This window comes from Myxine glutinosa, chromosome 1, assembly GCF_964187855.1.
Source record: "Myxine glutinosa chromosome 1, kmMyxGlut1.1, whole genome shotgun sequence".
Taxonomy (NCBI): Eukaryota; Metazoa; Chordata; class Myxini; order Myxiniformes; family Myxinidae; genus Myxine; species Myxine glutinosa.
In genome coordinates, this window is record NC_136261.1 from 427,098,083 (window position 1) to 427,117,668 (window position 19,586).

Consider the following 19,586-nt stretch of genomic DNA (forward strand, 5'->3'; position numbering starts at 1 on the left):
CCCCGTTTTAGAATCTGGTGAAAGCTATGGACCCCTCCCCAGAAAAATGCACATAAGCACATAAACACAAAATTTTGCATACAATGAATAAATTTTATTGCATTGGAAAATTATTTCCTTCACAAACCGTCCTAATCAGAATTAAAAAAAAAATCTTTACAAAGAATATATCTCACTTTTTTCATGCAAAAATCAATGACCATTTTCTGAATAAAATGAAATGCATCCAAATTGTGCAAATTAAACAAAAAATACACACAAAACAAAACAAAAACACATTTTTCGTGACTCGGTCAAAAGGCAACAACAAGGGCATGCTCAAAGGAATTGTTCACTAAACCTGGGTGGTTGGTACATGATATGTCAATATGAGCATACATTAAGATAGAGTCCCCTGAAATATGAGACAAGCTCACTGATTCTACTCCGAATTCATGATAATACCCGGGTATGGGGGATGTAAATATCTTCGAATGGAAAGAAATGGAGAAAAACATGGTACCCCAATATTTATATTCACAGTGTAATGCATCATTTATCTATTAAAATATGGATGAAAGATAGACAATATATTGTAATGTAGAAAATAAATGCAGATAAAAACATGGCAAGCGGGAAAGGAAAATCAGAGCCAGTGCGTGACTGGTCTGTGATCTACATCACATCACATCACATCCACCTGCGACGCAGGTAAATTGAAAAATTATATTGATGGGTAATTGAATATACAGTATAATTATATAGGATAAAAAACATGGATCTGAAGACACTGTAAAGTATTAAACCTCATCACTCATCAGTATATGAGAAGATTCCTGAGTCGTGACAAGCCGTGGAAAGTGAGAAATAAGCACTTGATTATGGAGTGGCACTGGGTGGCGTGTCGTGCAAACGATGATACCAAACTGTAAACACGAGGTCCAGCGGCCAGCGCGAAAATCTGGGGCAGGGGCCATTTTCTTCAATTTATATCGACCGGAACTATTCTGGAAGTCATAACTTCACGACGATGACGACTGTATATTACCTGACTGTACACTCAGTATCATCCCATTTCAACCTACCTTACAGATCTACTAGTCTTCAGCAAGAAATAATAAGTACATAACATCCTGTACATAGACAAAAAATAAAACTTTTTATAAAAAGATAGCGAAAATAAATTATAAATAATTTTTATGCGCCTGGTTCATGGATCCCCTGAAGCCCATCCACGGACCCCAAAAGGGTCCATGGACCACAGGTTAAGAACCCCTGCCTTAAATAAATAATTGGAACATCATCAGTGATTAAGGTTGTGGTGAGGTTTCATTGAAATTGTGCATGTAGTTTCAGAGAAAAGAGCAAATAACTACTTTGGGGTGGGGGCAGGGGGAGGGGCAACATGCCAAATGTACCTTAGACCCCGATTGGTTTTTTTTAAATGCCGGCAAACAAATGTTGGTACATCACAGGTGATGAACGGAACTTTGTGGTCAAGTTTCATTGGAATTGCATGTGCAGTTTCTTACACGAAAGCAATTACCTATTTTGGGGGCAATCCCCCCCGCCCCTGCACTCTGTAGATCACCTCATGGCCCGGTTTTTTTTTAGCTCACCTGGAACGAAGTTCAGTGGAGCTTATGCGATGGCGCGTTGTCAGTCAGTCAGTCAGTCAGTCAGTCCTTCCGTCAGTACATAAACACTTGAAACCTTTTTTCCAAAACCACTGATGGGATTGCGACAAAATTTGGCAGAAATGATCTTTGTTGTGTTGTGACTAAAGTTTGTTCACGGCATTAAAAAAAAGTCGGTGTCGAAGGGGGTCTACCAGGGTCAAAGTGGATCAGGTTTAACCCCCCGAAATAGGAATTTGCAATTTCCTCTGAAACTACACACACGATTTTGAAGAAACTTGACCACAACCTTCATTACCCGAGATGTACCGAAGTTTTTTCACGGCATTAAAAAAATCTGCCCCTTTGGAGGTTTATGGGGAGGGGAGGAGGCTCCCCCAAAAATAGGTATATGCTTTCTTCTCATAAACTATAGACACGATTTTGATGCAACCTGACCACAACCTTAATCACGCATGATGTACCAATGTTTGTTCAAGGCATTAGAAACATTGGGGTCTTAGGAGGTATATGGGGTTGGGGGTAGAGGGGCTTTGCCCCCCAAAATAGGTATTTTTTCGGGTTTGTTTAAAGTCTTATGATTATGTCAGTTTGATTCTTCATGCTGCCCTGTCTTCTAGCAACCATTGAAATTGGTTTAAAATAACCTTAGTCGGTGCAGTATACTGTTTATTCTACCAGGTGTGTGCCAGGTGTATTGCTCCTATGTTTGTTTTAATGCCGTGAACAAACTTTGGTACATCACGGATGATGACGGTTGTGGTCAAGTTTTATCGAAATCGCGTGTCTAGTTTCAGAGAAGAAAGTAAACATCTATTTTGGGGGGTCAAACCTGGACCCACTTTGACCGCCCATAGACCCCCTCACACTTCGATTTTCATAGTGCCGTAAACAAACTTCGGTACATCATGGGTGTGATGAAGGTTGTGATCAAGTTTCATTGAAATAGTGTATGTTGCTTCAAAGGAAAAAGCAAATTGCTATTTTGGGCGGTCAAACCTGGATCCACTTTGACCCCTGGAAGACCCCCTAAGACCCTGATTATTTTTTTTAAGGCCGTGAACAAACTTTAGTCACAACACAACAAAATATAATTTGTGCCAAATTTGCTCGCAATCCCATTCGTGGTTTTGGAGAAGAAGTTTCATGTGTTTATGGATGGACTGACAGACTGCTTGATGGACGGACGACGTGCCCATTGCATAAGCTTCACTGAACTTTGTTCCAGGTGAGCTAAAAATGGAATACCAAAAGGTAGAATACCAAAAAATGTAATTATAGGCACATTTTAAAACATTTTTTATGTAACCTTGTATATGCAATCAGCATTGGGGGACACATTAAATATATAAGCTTTTTCTCTAACTTCCGGTTCATGCCCCAGGATTTAGCATCAGGGTCAAAATGGAAAGGAGACCCTCAAAATTTAATATTGGGTCATTCCTTGTGGAACTTGTCGCCATCTTTTAACAAAAAAACTTTCATTTGAAAACAAACTCCAACCCCAATACTCCAACTGGTCCATCAAAGCAAAAATGTGGATTTTTTTTCCCAACAACAATTTTGTCTTTCTTCTCATGAAAAGACTTATTTAATTCTGAAATGCTTATCTAAATCTAAATCAAGGATTGAGTTGTAATTAACTAAATTTCAGTAACTGCAGTTTGCACATCGACCATCTATGTGCAGTTATCTTCTCTTTTCCACCATGTTGTATCTTCTCTTATCTACCATCTCTTTTCTTTTTTTCTTTTTCGTATACAAGATCGAGGCTCGTGAAAGAGCTAACATTAATCACACAAAACGTCAAACCGACATATAAAACATATAATAAGGGGAGCGGTAGACTAGATGGGGAGAGAGGGGGAAGGACACAAACACAACATTTGAGAGCAGGGACATCGAGAGGTCTGTGGGAGGGAGAGGGCTTGGGGGGATGTGGGAGAGGTATAAAACACATGCATACTGCAAGGACATCCAGGAAAGAGGTTGGAATTTCAAAAAAGTGGATCTGGGGTGAATTAGCAGGGGTAGAAAAGATAAAGGTTTTGGATAGGGGAAGATAGGAGATGGTGGTGAACAGCTGTTTTAAAGACCTGGAGGGAGGAGTGGGATTGAAGGGAGTGGGGGGTTTGTTCCAGAGGCGGGAGAAAAGAGGAATGAAAGAGTGAAGGTGAGCAGAGAGCCTTGATTTTGGCAGTTTAACCATAAGAGGGTTCCTGGCAAATCTTGTGCGACCCTTCGGAATATATGGGGAACAGAGCACAGAGTGAGCTGGGGGAGCAAGGCCGGAGAGGAGTCGGTAGAAGACAGTAAGACCACCAACTTGCCTCCGGTGAGTGAGTTAAAGGCGCTCGGAGTTAGCTTCATCGCGGGAGATTCCAATGATTCTGAAAGCTTTGGTTTCAACAGCGTGAAGCAGAGCTAGGTGTGAGGCAGGTGCACCGGCCCAGAGGGGAGAACAGTATTCCATTGAGCTGCAGATGAAAGCCTTGTATGTGGTGAGGAGCTCAGGTGTGCCAAGGATCCACCATCTCTCATCTTCTCTTATCCACCATGTCTTATGTTCTCTTATCCACCATCTCTTATCTTCTCTTGTCCACCATCTTTTATCTCCTCTTATCCACCATCTCTTATCTTCCCCCATCCAAAACCATGGTCTTTTCTACCCCCGTTAATACAACCCAAATCCACCTCTTTCAAATTCCGTTTTTTTTCCTGAAAGTCCTTGTAGTGTCCATTTGTTTTTCTACTCCCCCCCCCCCCCCCCCCCAACACCAAACCCTCTCCCCTCTCCCTTTCACAGATCTACCACTGTCACTGTTATTTATTGTTGGTGTGCTTCCATCTCTCTTCCCGTCTTGTTTCCCAATCCTTTTATTATATGTTTTATGTATTTTCTGTTTATGTCTTTGTGTTTTATGTGTTGCTCTTACACTCATAAGAAGTAGCTTCCTCATAAGTTTTGGAGCTGGCTAATTAGCAATGTCTTATTTTGATACATGTGCTGGGAGGAGGTTGCAGTAAAGACGTGGACCAAATATACTATAACGGTGTAGTGATTCTGTGATATTTAGATCATCCTTTTCTTCGACTGAATAAATGTCCTATTGACATGATTTATATTTGGAGGTTTTTAACTTTGTGTCCTGCAAAAGACTGACACTAAATTGCATGCAGGTGATGTCTATCCTGTGAAAGTGGAATGCACACAAAACAACAACGATTCTTCCGTCTCAGAAGCTTTGAGATATGCTTCTGCAAAGGAAGAGTCAGATGTTCCTTTGACAAATAGCAGTGCTGCCTGTTCTGCAACTGGTGAGCAGAAACCTACAAAATTACCATTTAGGGCTGAATTTGCGAAAGGCACTTAGTGAGCATCTTGCAAACAAACGTGTAAACCTTAAGTGCTGTCAAAACTAGAACAGCACTCTGCAGAGCGCATTCCTCCGCCAGGCTGAACAGTTTGTTTTGTATCCCACTGATAGGCCGGATCTGGATTCGGACCTGAACCAAAATCTTTTCAGCTTGGTCTTGTCACCTAACCAGCTCGTCCACCAAGTTTAGTCATAACTCGTCCATAACTTTTTGAAATATTATGTTGTATATCACTTTTTACCCGATCTCTCAATGGTGAAGAATCGCATAAAAATTAAATAAACTTCGTATCCGAATCCATATTCAGATCTTCACCAAAATCGAAACCATTAGTCCTTGTAACACATACAACCTGTCCACCAAGTTTCATCCAAATCAGTCCATAAGTTTTTGAAATATCGTGCAATATATCGGTTTTAGCCCAATCACTCGATGGTGAAGAATCACTTAAAAGTCATCACCTGGTGTTGGCCAAATGGTTAGGGTGGAAGGCTTGGGATCCTAACGTCCTGAGTTTGAATCCCGTTGAATTAACGCCAGTTGGGGTTGACTCAGCCTATCATCCTTCCGAGGTCGGCAAAATGAGTACCAGATAACTGGTTATAGAGAGGCATTGCATCAGCGGCAGATGCACCCACTGAAAATGATGCAACCAGCAGCAGTGTGGCTGTACACCGAACCACCACCACCACCACCACCACCTTAAAATCAAATTATTCTCGTATCTGAATCCATATTCAGATCTTCACCAAAATCGAATCAATTAGTCCTTGAAACACACACAACCTGTGCTCCAAGTTTCGTCCAAATCCGTTCATAACTTTTTGAGATATCGTGCTATATATCGTTTTGGGTCCCATCTCCCAATGGTAAAGAATCACTTTTAAAATACTACTAGCCGGATCCGAATCCGGATCTTCACCAAAATCTAATCATTTCGTCCTTGTCACATAAACTACCTCTCCCAAATATCGTCCAAATCCGTCAATAAGTTTTTGAGATATCTTGTTCACAGACAGACAAACAGACAGACAAACGTACAGGGGTGAAAACATAACCTCCATCCACCTTTGGTGGCGGACGTAAATATCTTAGGACGTGCACACATAATCCGCCGGTCCAGATCGCAATTTGTGAAGGGAGATAAACAGCCAATTAGTTGTACGTGTAGAAACATCTGATTAGCCTGTGACACGTCGAACATATCTCGAACATCCAATTTCAATGATGCAATTGTATCGAATCGCAGCGTCACAGACAATTGTTGAGATGGATTAGGTTGATCCAGTTGATCTTACACAAGATTCAGCAGCGATCAAAATGATTGCTTTGAGAGTCTGAAAGGCTGGACAAATTTAATATTGCCACATTTCTTCAGAGGATTGTATCTATCCTAAAATAATCTCAATGCACGTCGGTGAACTTCCCTATTACTACCCGCTTCTTCCTCCTCTTGAGCGAATTCAAGCACTCCTAACACATCTATACGTTATTCACCATCCCATGTTAACTACCAATCACAAGTCCTGCAATGCTTGCTTCAAGTCCTTCAACACACTCTTAAACATGCACTTGCCAACATTTAAAGTTTTGTTGTTATTTAAACGCTTCTGATTAGGTTTAGATAGCGCATCAGATAATCACTCTTTCGCGATTGGCGACTAACTTTGAACTGGTGATCATCACACATTAGCGTTTTTACACACGTCTAATTCTTCAACACCTTTCGTAAATTCAGCCCTTAATCTTTTGAATTCAGAATACCGCATATTCCAGCGTACATGTCGAGGTCTTCTTCTTTAATGGTATTGACCTGAAACATCTGCGGTATTCACTCATACCTGACAGATCTCTCCATACACGTTGCTTCTAACAAACCAGACTTGATCTGCTTCACAGAAACTTTCCTCCTTCAAGATGTCTCTGACTCCTTAGTAGCTCTCCTGATTACTCCCTCCTCTGGTACGATAGACCTGAGCCTCGTCCTGGTGGCAGAATTGCTCTCCATATCAGAACTCTATTCCTCACTCTCCCTGCACTGCCCTCACTCCACCACACCTCAGGAGTGTCTCCCTCCTCCAAATCCTGGTGGCGTCTAGCCAAATCTGTTTTTGTTGTTTGTTCCCCTTCCATCTTCTCCCTTACCTCAAACGACTACACAGCTGACACCACACGTGAAAACGCTGAATGCCTCTGTGTTTGCCTCAAAATCTTGTCTCCCAAACCCTCGCTCTCTGTACCCACCTTAACCAGTCGTAATCACTTGCTCCTGGACTCTGTATCCTTCTCTCCCGACAAGGTGAAGTTTCTGTCAAACCTCGACTCTGATTCTGCAACTGGACCAGATGGCATCAGCTCACGGATCCGAAAATCCTGCCCTGCCACTCTATCACATCCTCTCTCTGTTCTCTTCACCTTCTCTTTTGCTCAAGGTCATCTGCAATCTGCCATCTGCTTGGAAATCAGCCAACATTAATGCTTTACACAAAAAGGTGCAAAAACAGATCCCTGCAACTACAGACCAATCAGCCTACTCCCAAACATCAGCAAGGTCATGGAATCCATCATCGCATCTTCTAGTAAATCCTTCCTCATCTCCATTGGCTTGATCTTTGATGAATCAATTTGGATTCAGACCAGGCTACTCTACTCTCGACATGGTGCTTGCTGTCTCAAACAATTGACGGATGTCCTCAATGCCAAACAGGAAATCAGAGCCGTCTCCCTTGACATATATTGTGCCCTCGATATGGTCTGGCACCCCACCCTGCTCACCAAAGTCTCCTCGAATTGTATCCATGGAAATCTCCTTGCATGGCTGGCGGACTTCCTCTTCAGTTGCAGTCAATGTACACTACTCACAATAAGTTAGGGATATTGTGGGAGTGAGTTGATTTTTTTTATAGGGGTGTGTGTTTCACTTCACTGATTTTTGGGATAGGCAGACCATTGTATGTGGGCTATGGAATCACCTTGTTTTGTGTTCTGTATGAAATGTGCTCACTGTACACTTTGTTTGTACTATGGGGGTCAATACTCAAAAACTCAAATTCACAATCATGGTCAAAACAGCATACATTTGTCCATATCTGGGGTTATAAAGACAGGTATTGTTGAGGAATATTGCCCAGTACACCATTCGACCAACAATGCATACACGACGTCGCTTAACAGATGAGGAACGCCACCTAGCCATAGCCCGCCTGTGTGTTGGCAGTGGGCAGTCTGATGTCGCCGTCGAATTTGGCGAGTCACAGAGTGTCATCAGCAGGCTGGCTACGAAGCATACAGCCACTGGCAGCATTCGGAATCGACCCAGGAGTGGAGCTCCACGTGTCACCGATCGGAACAACGACCAGTACCTGAGGACCTACACTCTCCGGCACCGAGATGTGAGCACTCCGCAGCTTCAATCACGTTTGCGAGAGGCCAGGGGTACCATGGTGTCCAGACAAACCATTCGCAACAGACTCCACTGCTTTTGGTTGAATGCTAGACGTCCATTGCAGGTGACGCCACTGACGGCAAGACACCGTGTTAACCGTTTGCAGTGGGCACAAGATCACATCACGTGGACCATGCAGCAGTGGTCCTCCGTCCTGTTCACTGATGAATCCCGGATCACCTGCACAGAAAAGATGGCCGCCGACGTCCCTGGATTTGCGAAGTGAACGGTATGCCAAGGTCAACATGGCCCTGAGGAACTGCTTTGGAGGAGGTGGCATAACAATCTGGGCAGGCATAACCAGTCAGTGCAAAAATGGAACTGGTGTTTGAAGATGGGACAGTTACTGGCCGTTCTTACCTGCGGGAAATCATAGACCCCATCATCATCCCCCAGTACACTCAACGTACCCCAGATTTCATCTTCATGGATGACAACATGCCTCGTCACCGAGCCAGAATTGTCACAGCTCGTCTTCAGGAAGTCGGTGTTCCTCACATGGAGTGCCTGGCCTTGTCACCCAACCTGAGCCCAATCGAGCATGTCTGGGACCAACCACGTGACCTAGCTGAACACCGCGTGGTGCTGGTGGAGGAGTGAAACGCACTTCCGCAGATCAACATCATGAGGCTGGTGAGGAGTATGAGGAGTCGGTGTCAAGCGGTGATCGCTGCGAATGGTGGGAACACACGCTACTGAAATCCTGAATTTGTGGTTTTGGGGGTATCACCCATATGACGTGATTTGTTGTAACCAATAAATATTGAAATCAAGAATGCTGTGTTTTTTCACACTCATTAATAACCATATAATTAGGACCAACAACTTTTTTCAACATAATTAATACACAAAATCAACCACACTGAAGAACTTGCCATTATCCCTAACTTATTGTGAGTAGTGTATGATCCTGAATGGAATTCTCTCATCTCCCCTTCCTGTGCAGGCTGGAGTTACTCAAGGAAGAGTTCTGGGCCCTGTGCTTTCTGGTCTTCATCAATGATCTCTCCGAATCTGGAAAATACTCTATCTCTTTACTGATGACTCCACTCTCTGCCACTCCATATCTCAACACTGAGATCGGCAGGCGGCATCCTCTTCACTCTCTGTGGACTTTTCTCAGATCTTTCCTGACAAAAGGAAAGATGTTTTTTGACTTCACTCTCTGCGGAAGAAGTTCTGTCACTCAAGCATTTGGGTATCACCAACAGCCATGAGCTTTCCTGGGAAAACCACATTTCCATGCTGGCCGACAAAGCATGTCGCCGACTGGGCATCCTCCGTCGTGTGCAGTCCTTCCTTCGCACCTTTGAGTTCCTCACCACATACAAACTTTCATCTGCAGCCTGACGGAGGACTGCTCTCCCTTCTGGGTTGGTGCTCCTTCCTCACACCTAGCTCGGTTTCACGCTGTAAAAACTGAAGCTTTCAGAATTATTGGTATCTCCCACGATGAAGCCGATTCTGATGGCCTTTCACTAGCTCACCGCAGGCAGGTTGATGGTCTTTCTCTCTTCTACCGACTCCTCTCCGGCCTAGCTCCCTCAGCACCTTCTGTGCTCTGTCCCCCAAATATTCCTTCAGGCCACACAAGATCTGCCTGCAACCCTCTTATGGTTAAACTGCCAAAATCAAGACTCTCTGCTCACCTTCACTCCTTCATTCCTCTTTTCTCCAGGCTATGGAACAAACTACCTCACGCTCTTCAATCCCACTCCTCCCTCCAGGTCTTTAAAACAGCTGCTCACCACCATCTCTTATCTTCCTCCATCCAAAACCAGAATCTTTTCTACCCCTGCTAATTTCACCCCAGATTCAATTTTTTGAAATACCAACTTCCTTCCTGGAAGTCCTTGTGGTGTCCTTGTGTTTTCTTCTTCTCCCACCCCTCCACCCCCCCTTTCCCACAACTCCTCCCCCCCAAGCCCTCCCACAGATCTCCCGATGTCCCTGCTCTCAAATGTTGTGTTTGTGTGCTTCCCCTTCTCTCCCCATCTTGTCTACCAGTAGGTGATAAATGTTGCTTCTGGGACACCTCCGTTTAACATGGGAAATCCCTATCTAATGTCATTTACCCCCCTGTTTTTAAAAAAATCATAAACACCTCTATTTCTCCCTCTATGAACCTATAATCCTTCTCGCCTTATGAACCTATAATCCTTCTCGCCTTATGAACCTATAATCCTTCTCACCTTATGAACCTATAATCCTTCTCACCTTATGAACCTATGATTTTCTTCCTTTATGAACCTATAATCCTTCTAGCCTTATGAACCTATGATCATTCTCACTTCCATGTAAATTTTACCCTATTCCCCCCACTACCCCCTTAATGTAGTTCCTTAGACCACTCTGCTAATGAGCCTATAAATATATTATCTCTTTCTAACTTTTTTAAGAGTTCCATTCTCCTATAGAACTCATCCCCATCAAGTATATTTATAAAGTATACAGGTTCCTTAACCTTTTGTTGTGAAAGTATAAAGTGGTATGTTTCACGGAGGGTTCTTGTTTGACCTCCTCCTCTCCCACATACCATTTTAAAATTATAATATTTATTATCCGATTGATAACCATTAAAGTTCTCACTCCACTCTAATATATTTTTCTTCCCACCCTCCATTACCCCACTTAACAAATGAATACGTTTATCCGTCTTGAGAACCTTCTGACCAGTGATTCTCTCAACCTCTTGAATCTGATATTTTTCACATTCGTTATGTTTTCCATTTATATACCAAGGTTGATTACACCTCCACTCTTTAGTCTGGTTGATACTTGGTTCTATCATTTATATAATAGTAAAAAAGGTGGCGGTAGCCCGTTAAAATCCCTAACCCCCCTTTTTAACTTATCACTTATATATATATATATCTTATATACTTATATAACCATAAGGGAGACGATCAATTCCATTTTCTAAAATAAACCTCTTATCATCAAAAGCCCCCAATGCTTTCTTATGTGTGGGCGGGGTCTTTGTGGGTGTGGTCTGTGTGGGTGTGGTCTGTGTGGGTGTGGTCTGTGTGGGTGGGGTCTGTGTGGGTGGGGTTTGTGGGTGGGGTCTGTGTGGGTGTGGCTTATGATTTTTTTTTTTTTTTTTTTTTATTACTACTAATTAAATTAGCTAATCTGGGTGGATGAAAGTATGGATGGTTGTTGTTTAATGAATTATCAGTTTTGTTTTTTGTAATTCTTGTGAGTAAAATGAACCCAAGATTTCTTCCCAATTCATATCATATAATTTGTAAGTCCAAGGCATAGTATCCATTACATCAACGATTTTGAATAATTCATTAGTCCATCTCTTTGTATAACCTTTCTCAAAATGACTTTTCCATCTGTATATTCTTACAATATCACCAACTTTGAACTTGGGCTTTCTCAAATTAATCTCCTTTTCATATTCTAATTTTGTAAATGTTTCTGATGGTTTTGATTTTGTTGATGAATGAACTGTATTATTGTAATTATCTACAATATCCTGAATAAAATACACCCATTTTTGGGAACCGAGTTGTGTGAATTTTTTATATAATTTCTCTTTTAAAGTACGATTAAAACGCTCAATAACAACTGCTTTTCCTTCATTAAAGGTGCTGTATAATTTAATACCCTCCCCCTTAAGAAATTTCATAAATATTTTGTTATAGAACTCTGTTCCCTCATCGGTCCACAGTTTCTTTGGTTTTCTTTTACTTTTATTAAATATCTGTTGGAAGGCTAACTTCAGAGTATAACCTCTCTTGTTTTTCAAAGGAACAACCCAAGCAAATCTACTCCTCAAATCAATAACGGTTAAAGCATACTTGTATCCCTTATCATTTTTTAGTTCGATTAAATCAGCGGACCATATGTGGTCGGTGTATTTAGAATAAACTTTCCTTCTTTTAAACTTTGTGATTATAGGTTTATGTAATTCATCAGCCAAAAGCTCCTCAGTCTTGATGACATCATGAGAGCCTAATAGTTTTTTGAGGGTGAATAACCAAGGCCAAGTTTCAATTTAGCATTTATCAAATTTCTCACAATAAACCTATCAACTTTCTCTCTCAACGTTGGATTTTGTATCAAAGACAAATTATACAACATTTCTCTGTCGGCTTTATGTTTTTCAGTCAATGTAGTGGTTTTCCCATAAGCAATATCATGCTTCATACACACTTCATCAACCCTATTTGTAGGTTTAGACCAAGGTTTAGGATTGTCAGCCTCATCTAATCTTTTATCCAAGTTTGTTCCTGGGCCACAGAAAGAATACCCTGGAAGGTGTAATTCCCCTGGAATTCCAGTTGTTGTAAATTTGCTACCTGACAAAAACTTTTGTATGTCTCCTCCACTTTTAGGAGAGATGAATTGACACTTTTTAGAACCACACACTTGACATATTCCTTTTTGATAAACTCTATTATTTTTAGCTTTAACATAAGAGATATTTTTAGATTTAGTTTTCTTTTTACATTTGAGACAATAACTCATATTTATTTATGAGAAAAAGTTCTACATAGTGCCAAAACCTTTTTGGTTTTCAACATATACATTTCTATCTTGATTTTTAAAACATAAAGAATCCTTAGAAATGACTTCACTCTCTCCTCCATTTATTTACAAATAAAACTAACTAAAGTCAATAACACCAACATCATCAACTATATGTTGTATATCTGCGCTCTGAATTCATTATAGCAAATTTAAAAACCAATAAGTTCGGAAGAGTCATTAATTCTTTATTTTCCTCTTCAGTGCGTTGAGATTTATTTATTTGTCGTAATACCTTCAATCTTTCATTAATCTCAGGAATGGTCATATTTTTATATTTTTCCTCCCTCTCCTCCTCCTCCTTTTTCTCCCTTTCCTCCCTCTCCTCCTTCTCCTTTTTCTCCCTTTCATCCTTCTCCTCCTTCTCCTTTTCCTCCCTCTCCTCCTTCTCCCTTTCCCCCTTCTCCTCCTTCTCTCTTTCCTCCTTCTCTTCTTCAACTCCTTCCTCCTTCTCTTCTTCAACTCCTTCCTCATCCCTTGCTACCCTTGAGTTTGAACCCCAAAGAATATTATACATATACTCATCTGGATTTTGAGATATTCTTGTATCTATAATTATTTTTCTCATAATAGGATACCAATAAGATTTGTTGACGATTTCTAAAAGAGTTTTATATTTCATAACTTTGAGAAGTTCATTTTTATTTAATATTTTAAACAAGTCTCTATTTGTGGGTTTAACAATATCAGTATAAGGCCAGTTTTTAATGACAAAATTCCCATGTATATGCTCCAAATCATAAGGTATGTAATACCGAGCACCCTTTTCTTGTAGGTATCCTTGAATACAAAAATTATAATTCTCTTGTAGTCTTCTTCCTGCCATTTATGTATCAGAAATATATGTGAGATTAATATTATGACAGGTAATACCACCCCATCTTCCCACTACCAAATCGGTTTGTATTCCTCGGCTTTCTATCCTTATCTCATTACCTTCCTTCTTTGTCATGCGAACCATCGCTATACTATCATATATTTTTCTTTTCTTAAAATCACGTATTTGTTGTTTGCTAATTGTACTTCCACATAAATCCTTATCTTCACCAAGTGGATAATATTCTTCTTTACGAGACTGATTTAAATCATGTAGGTCTTCTATGTTTATTGAAAAAGACCAATTATACCCTAAATCAGGCATATCATACCCCCATTTATTAATTCGCATATTAACTAAATGTCCTTCTTTATAAAATTCAATTGTAAGCAGGTAGTTAAATTCAATAAGGAAAGGTGTATGGTCAGTATAACCAGGTGTTGTGGTTGTAAATTTTACTTGTTTAACAAAACGTGCTGTTTTCTTTAAAAATATATATTGTGATAAATCACTTAATCTAATTAAGTCATTCGCATCTGTAGGGTTTGGATAATTGATTAATTTATAAGTATTCTTCATATTAATATTTTTACTTACACTATATTTTTGTCGTTCAGCCTGTGCCTTTGTATAATAATTTGATAAATCAATATCCTGAGAGGATTTTCCAAAGATAGAACCATCTTTTCCAACATAAGTCATTTATATTAGATTAAAAATGATATCATAAAAATTTTCATTATTGTTGAGTTTAAATAATACATATAAACATAATTGACCACAACATTTAGAATTAATTTCTTGAACTTGAAATGTTTGATAAACACCATTCTGTAAGAATTGTATTACTTCAACAGGTGGTGGCATACCATAACTATCAAAATAATATTTATCCTGACTATTATGAATACAAACCCAATGAGAACCATTCTGTGTGTCTAAATTCATAATAATATTCTTTGTATTCTTATTTATATGTATTAATTCATCTCTCATACAAATAACCACATTATCAATTTTTAGTGTTTTACAATACTTAGCGAGTTCTATATTTGACGTTGTATTCTTTCCAAATTGTTTAAACCATTTATCCATTTATTTATGAGAAAGATACAATCCATTACCCCGTTTAGTTAGTTTAACACCCGCTTGAGCGATAGAGGAAAGCATATCTCCAACTAACAATCTAGCTTTATCAGGTAGACTTTCAAGTTTTTGAGCAAAATCTACAATTACACCACTTCCACTAATTTGTTTCTCCAACTCCTTGTTATGTCTTTCCAATTCTTTTTGAGCTTTTAGTTGTGCCTTCCTTTCGTTAGCAGTTTTTATCGCTGCTGAAATACCACCAGTCAATGCTCCCGCCGCACTTAAACCAGCAAATAAAGGAATTAGAAATGGGAGAAATCCTCCTCTTGACTCGTCTATTGAATATTTCTTTAACATAGGTTTTGTCATTTTAATTTTAAGTGATCCAACATCATTTAGTGTTTTCACCTGCTCTCTTGTGAGTAAAACATCAATTCTTACAGCTCCTTTTCTTTGAAATGTATTAACATTAATAATACAAGGCTTTTGATTTTGAATACAAGATGTTAATTTATCAAGATTGATTTGATTAACATATACCCCTACCATTTATTTATGAGAAAAAACCTATGTGATATTAATCATAACACCATTATCTGTATTAATCTGTAATTCTGTTTCCTCCAAAAGCAAACAATAAGCATCAACTTCTTCATTCTCTCCTCTTTCAATGTATAGAGAAGTATCCACTCTATTAGACTTTATAGTTTCCTTTTGAGAACTCAGGTCAATTGTGTAGATTGTATAAAGTTTTTGAAACGCAACCATATCCAAAATAGGTTCATTATTACCGTTGCTTTCACACACCTTTTGGTAAGACTTGTAGGCTTCCGCATAATCATTTTTTTCCCAATCAATTTCCAATCTATCTCGCGGATAAAATGTCCCATCAAGAGAAACCCGAAGTTGTTTCACCTTAGCATTATCACTCAGGGCATTATTCTTATTAGTACCGTCCTCTCCATCTGGTTTCTTAAAAATGAGCCATAGGTATCGTGGCTTTCCTTCAAGAACACCCAAATTCCAAGTGTAGGTAGTGTGTTCCAGTTTAACGTGTTGACATCTTCTTTTAAGGTATGATACATTTAGCGGTTTCTTTGAGTTAAGTCTTCTATTTAACATCTCTTCCGTTTTAAGATTAGGAGTATATTCACTAATATACCAACACAAATCATTAATAACAAATTTATTATTGTCGCCAAAAGCATTTTCAACCCCAAAAAGCAACCTATTTACATTATCATTCCTTTGTAGTTGAAATCTAATTTTAAGCCCATACAAAACTTTATCATAATCACAAAATCCAAATATACCTTTCAGAGGTACTGCTACCGTAAAACTATTCTCTGCTTTTGCGTCATCATTATACATTGACTTCCTTTGACTATAACCAGGGTCTGCGTTTGTTCCTGTTGACATATCAGGAATAAAACCTTCAACAGCTCCCTTACCCATTCTATCACTAAACGAATATAGTGTAAATTTCATCATTTCAGATGTAGCAGAGACATAATCAACCGCTTCAACCTCTTGTGTTCCAATATACAGGCGGACACTGTCAAACATTTTCCAGAAGAAATCATTTACGAGTGTAGCATTAGTATTATTCGCAGCCTTAGTGAATTTAACTTTACACAGCAAGAAACTATCAGCTATATTCAAGTAAGTTTGTTGATTATTTATTTCAAAACTTTTTGTTCCGTTTGAATTCCAGTCTGTTCCTGTTATAGCATTTACCTTAAAATAGTCTTCCTTTTTAGTGGAGTTTGAAATGATAATCGTATCATCCAAATCATAGATACTATCAATCGCTTCCATACTTGTATTTATATAGCATTAAAATTGTTGAAACCCTGACCCAAGTATTTTAATGATTTTTTGTCGTTCTTGTGAAGATAGTTGAGTTTTACCTTTTTTAATTTCTTTGATTGCTTGTAATTTATGAGACTCCTTTTGAGCATCTTTTATACTCTTTATAGCACCCGCAACTGAGCCCACGGCAGAAGCAGTTGAACCAATTAGGTCTTTATGTTTAAGGATGGTTGAACCAATACCCATTAGAGTATCAATTATCCCATCTCCTTTATTTCTAAATTGATGTCCCACACCCCGTTGTCTCTTTGGTTTATAGTATCCTCTCCCAAGAAACATACCTTCACCCTTATAGTATGGTGAAAGGAACATCCCATCCCCTGTAATTATTTTATATTTTCCCAACTCGTGTTTTCTCACAATAACCATTATTTATTTATTGAAAAACTTCACGTAGGTGAATTCTGATGGATATAATTTCATCATTAAAGGATATCATACGATTATCTTGGTCGGTTATCCTAAAATTTACTCTGTATATGGTTTTTCCTGACACAGGTAAATAGACAAGATTTTTTGGTTCCATATTAAATTTATAACCAATCGGGGTTGAGTATGCGCTGAATGAAAATATTGTATTTGTTCTTATTCCATCGTTATAAGCACCATCAATCAAATCACAATGAATTAATACTGAATTTATACCGGAGGATATTTGAATGACATTATCACTGTAAAACGTTCCGTTAGTTTCAACCTTTTTTGAAGAGAAACCCAATAGCTCTCTAAACGATTTTTCAATGGTGAAATCAACTTTATAATTATTTTTAAGTTTAATAGTTGATTTTGAAGTGTGTTTTTGAATATCTATTACAATATTTTTTGGTTCATCACCTTTTTCTTTCATAAGGCGAGAGACTTCTGAAGATATTTGAGAAATCTCGTAAGCACCGGGTGAAACGGTTATAGTTTTATATCCACTTCCTGGATTATAACTAAACTTGTTGTTTTTCTCTGTGATATTAAACAAGGTATTATAAGTCTCCATTGACAACAAAGAAGCCTCATATTCTTTTTTGGGGTCAAGTTGTAGTGGGTAAGGGAATGAAGCTGTGTAATCACTCGTTGTGAAATTAAAACTAAGAATTGTGCTTCTCATCTTATTTAATATCTAATAAAATATCTTTGTATTGACATTTATTAATTATTTTCATATTCATCAACTGATCTAAAATGGCGGATGCTTCATTAAAACAATTGTTGTTTCCAGCCTTCTTACTACCTAACAACAATAATAACCTATTAACTAATTGTGATGGGTCATTTGGAAGAAAACTAACACCCGAACCAAGCTTACTTAAAGCATCAATAATATGTTTCTCCTTCTCATTCTTCTTACTTTTACCAGCAACAGAAACTCCATAATCAAGTGTGTTTAGCAACTCAATATACTCTCTATCTTCCTCTCTTTCCATTTCAAGCGGTTCATCAAAATAAGGTGAATTAGAATGTCCATCTTTTGTTAGAAGAAACATTAATCTTGGGGTTAATTCAACATTTGGTTGGTCAGAACTTAAGAACACCAATTTATCATTAAATATCAATAACTTTTCTTTCACAAGATGGAACTGTGCTGGTTCTTCTGTTGGAATGAGACCTGCTCTGGTTTTTGAACCCTTCAAATATTCATTGTTTTGAAGAGCTTCTACAATATAATTGGAAAGTTTATTTACCTTCTCAAGATGCCGAAATAATCCTTCATCATCATATTCTAATTCTCCAAGTTCTTGCTCTGTCATTTGACTAAAATCTTTGAGCATTTGAAATTTTTTTGGAGTAAATTCTACCATGGGAACTGTAGGTGAAATCGTTTGTTGAGTTTTTAAAAGTGGTTTAAAAAATTTCTCTTGTTTTCTTTCAAAGGCTTCTTCACCAGTTAGTTTCTGTCTCCTTTTCTTCTTTATGTCTTCCTGTTGCTTTACAACTTTTGAAAGCAACTCTTGATGTTCTTTAAACTTTCTTACTCTTTCTTCGGTATTCATTTTCTGTATTTATTTATTGAAAAATATCATTTAGTATCTCATCTTGTTTCACAACAATATATTTATATTTTCCGATCGTGTGTTTCATATTATTTTCAAATTCCTTCTTACTACGTAATGTAGAACAATTATCTCTCCAAAAATTATTTGTATCTATTGAATTTAACTTAAATAAAATAAAAGTATTAGCATTGTTTCTTATTGAGCGCCGAGGGAGTTGAAAATATGACTGACTAAGATAAATACAATTACAAGAAGAATGTCTCCCTCTTGTATAGTAGCTATCCATTACTGTTTGGTTTCTCTCATTAACACAATCATCAAAGATAACGAGGTTCTTTTTTGATTTATCTAAATCTTGAGGTGAAGGTATATCATCCGTATTATCACTGAGAATACAAGTTATGGGTTTTAGTTTTGATTTTGATTTCTGTGTATCACAAAATAATTGTATTATATCATCAATATTATAATCATTTAGTTTGTTTTGAAGTTTAAATAAACCGATAATGTCTTCCTTTTTAAGACCCGCATTAAAACCCTGTGAGAGTAGTTGATACTCAGGTTGAAAACTTGACTTTGTAAAAATTATTAAATTATCATAATCTAAAAAATTAGGACTAAGGAGCATCTTTAAAAGTAAACAGGTTTTTCCACATCCGCTTGAACCGACTATTAGACATCTCAATGAATTTGGAAGATTTTTATGGTTATTAAATTTTATCTTATTTTCCCAAACAGGTAAAAAATCATTCATTTATATATTTGGAAAACAAGTCATCTAACTTTTTTTGAGTTTTTTGAGAAACTCTATATTTTATCCTGAGTTCAGGTTTAATTTCAAAATA

At 38.3% G+C, this 19,586-nt stretch overlaps 1 protein-coding gene across 2 annotated transcripts in view; it reads left to right on the forward strand.

Moving 5' to 3' along the window:
* LOC137418249 (uncharacterized) overlaps window positions 1-19,586 on the forward strand; it is a 54,988-nt gene that overhangs the window by 24,405 nt on the left and 10,997 nt on the right. For both annotated transcript variants that reach the window (XM_078770664.1, XM_078770665.1), the window contains one exon: window positions 4,797-4,934. In XM_078770664.1, coding sequence (XP_078626790.1) covers window positions 4,797-4,934 — 138 coding nt within the window. The remainder of the gene's footprint in view (window positions 1-4,796; window positions 4,935-19,586) is intronic.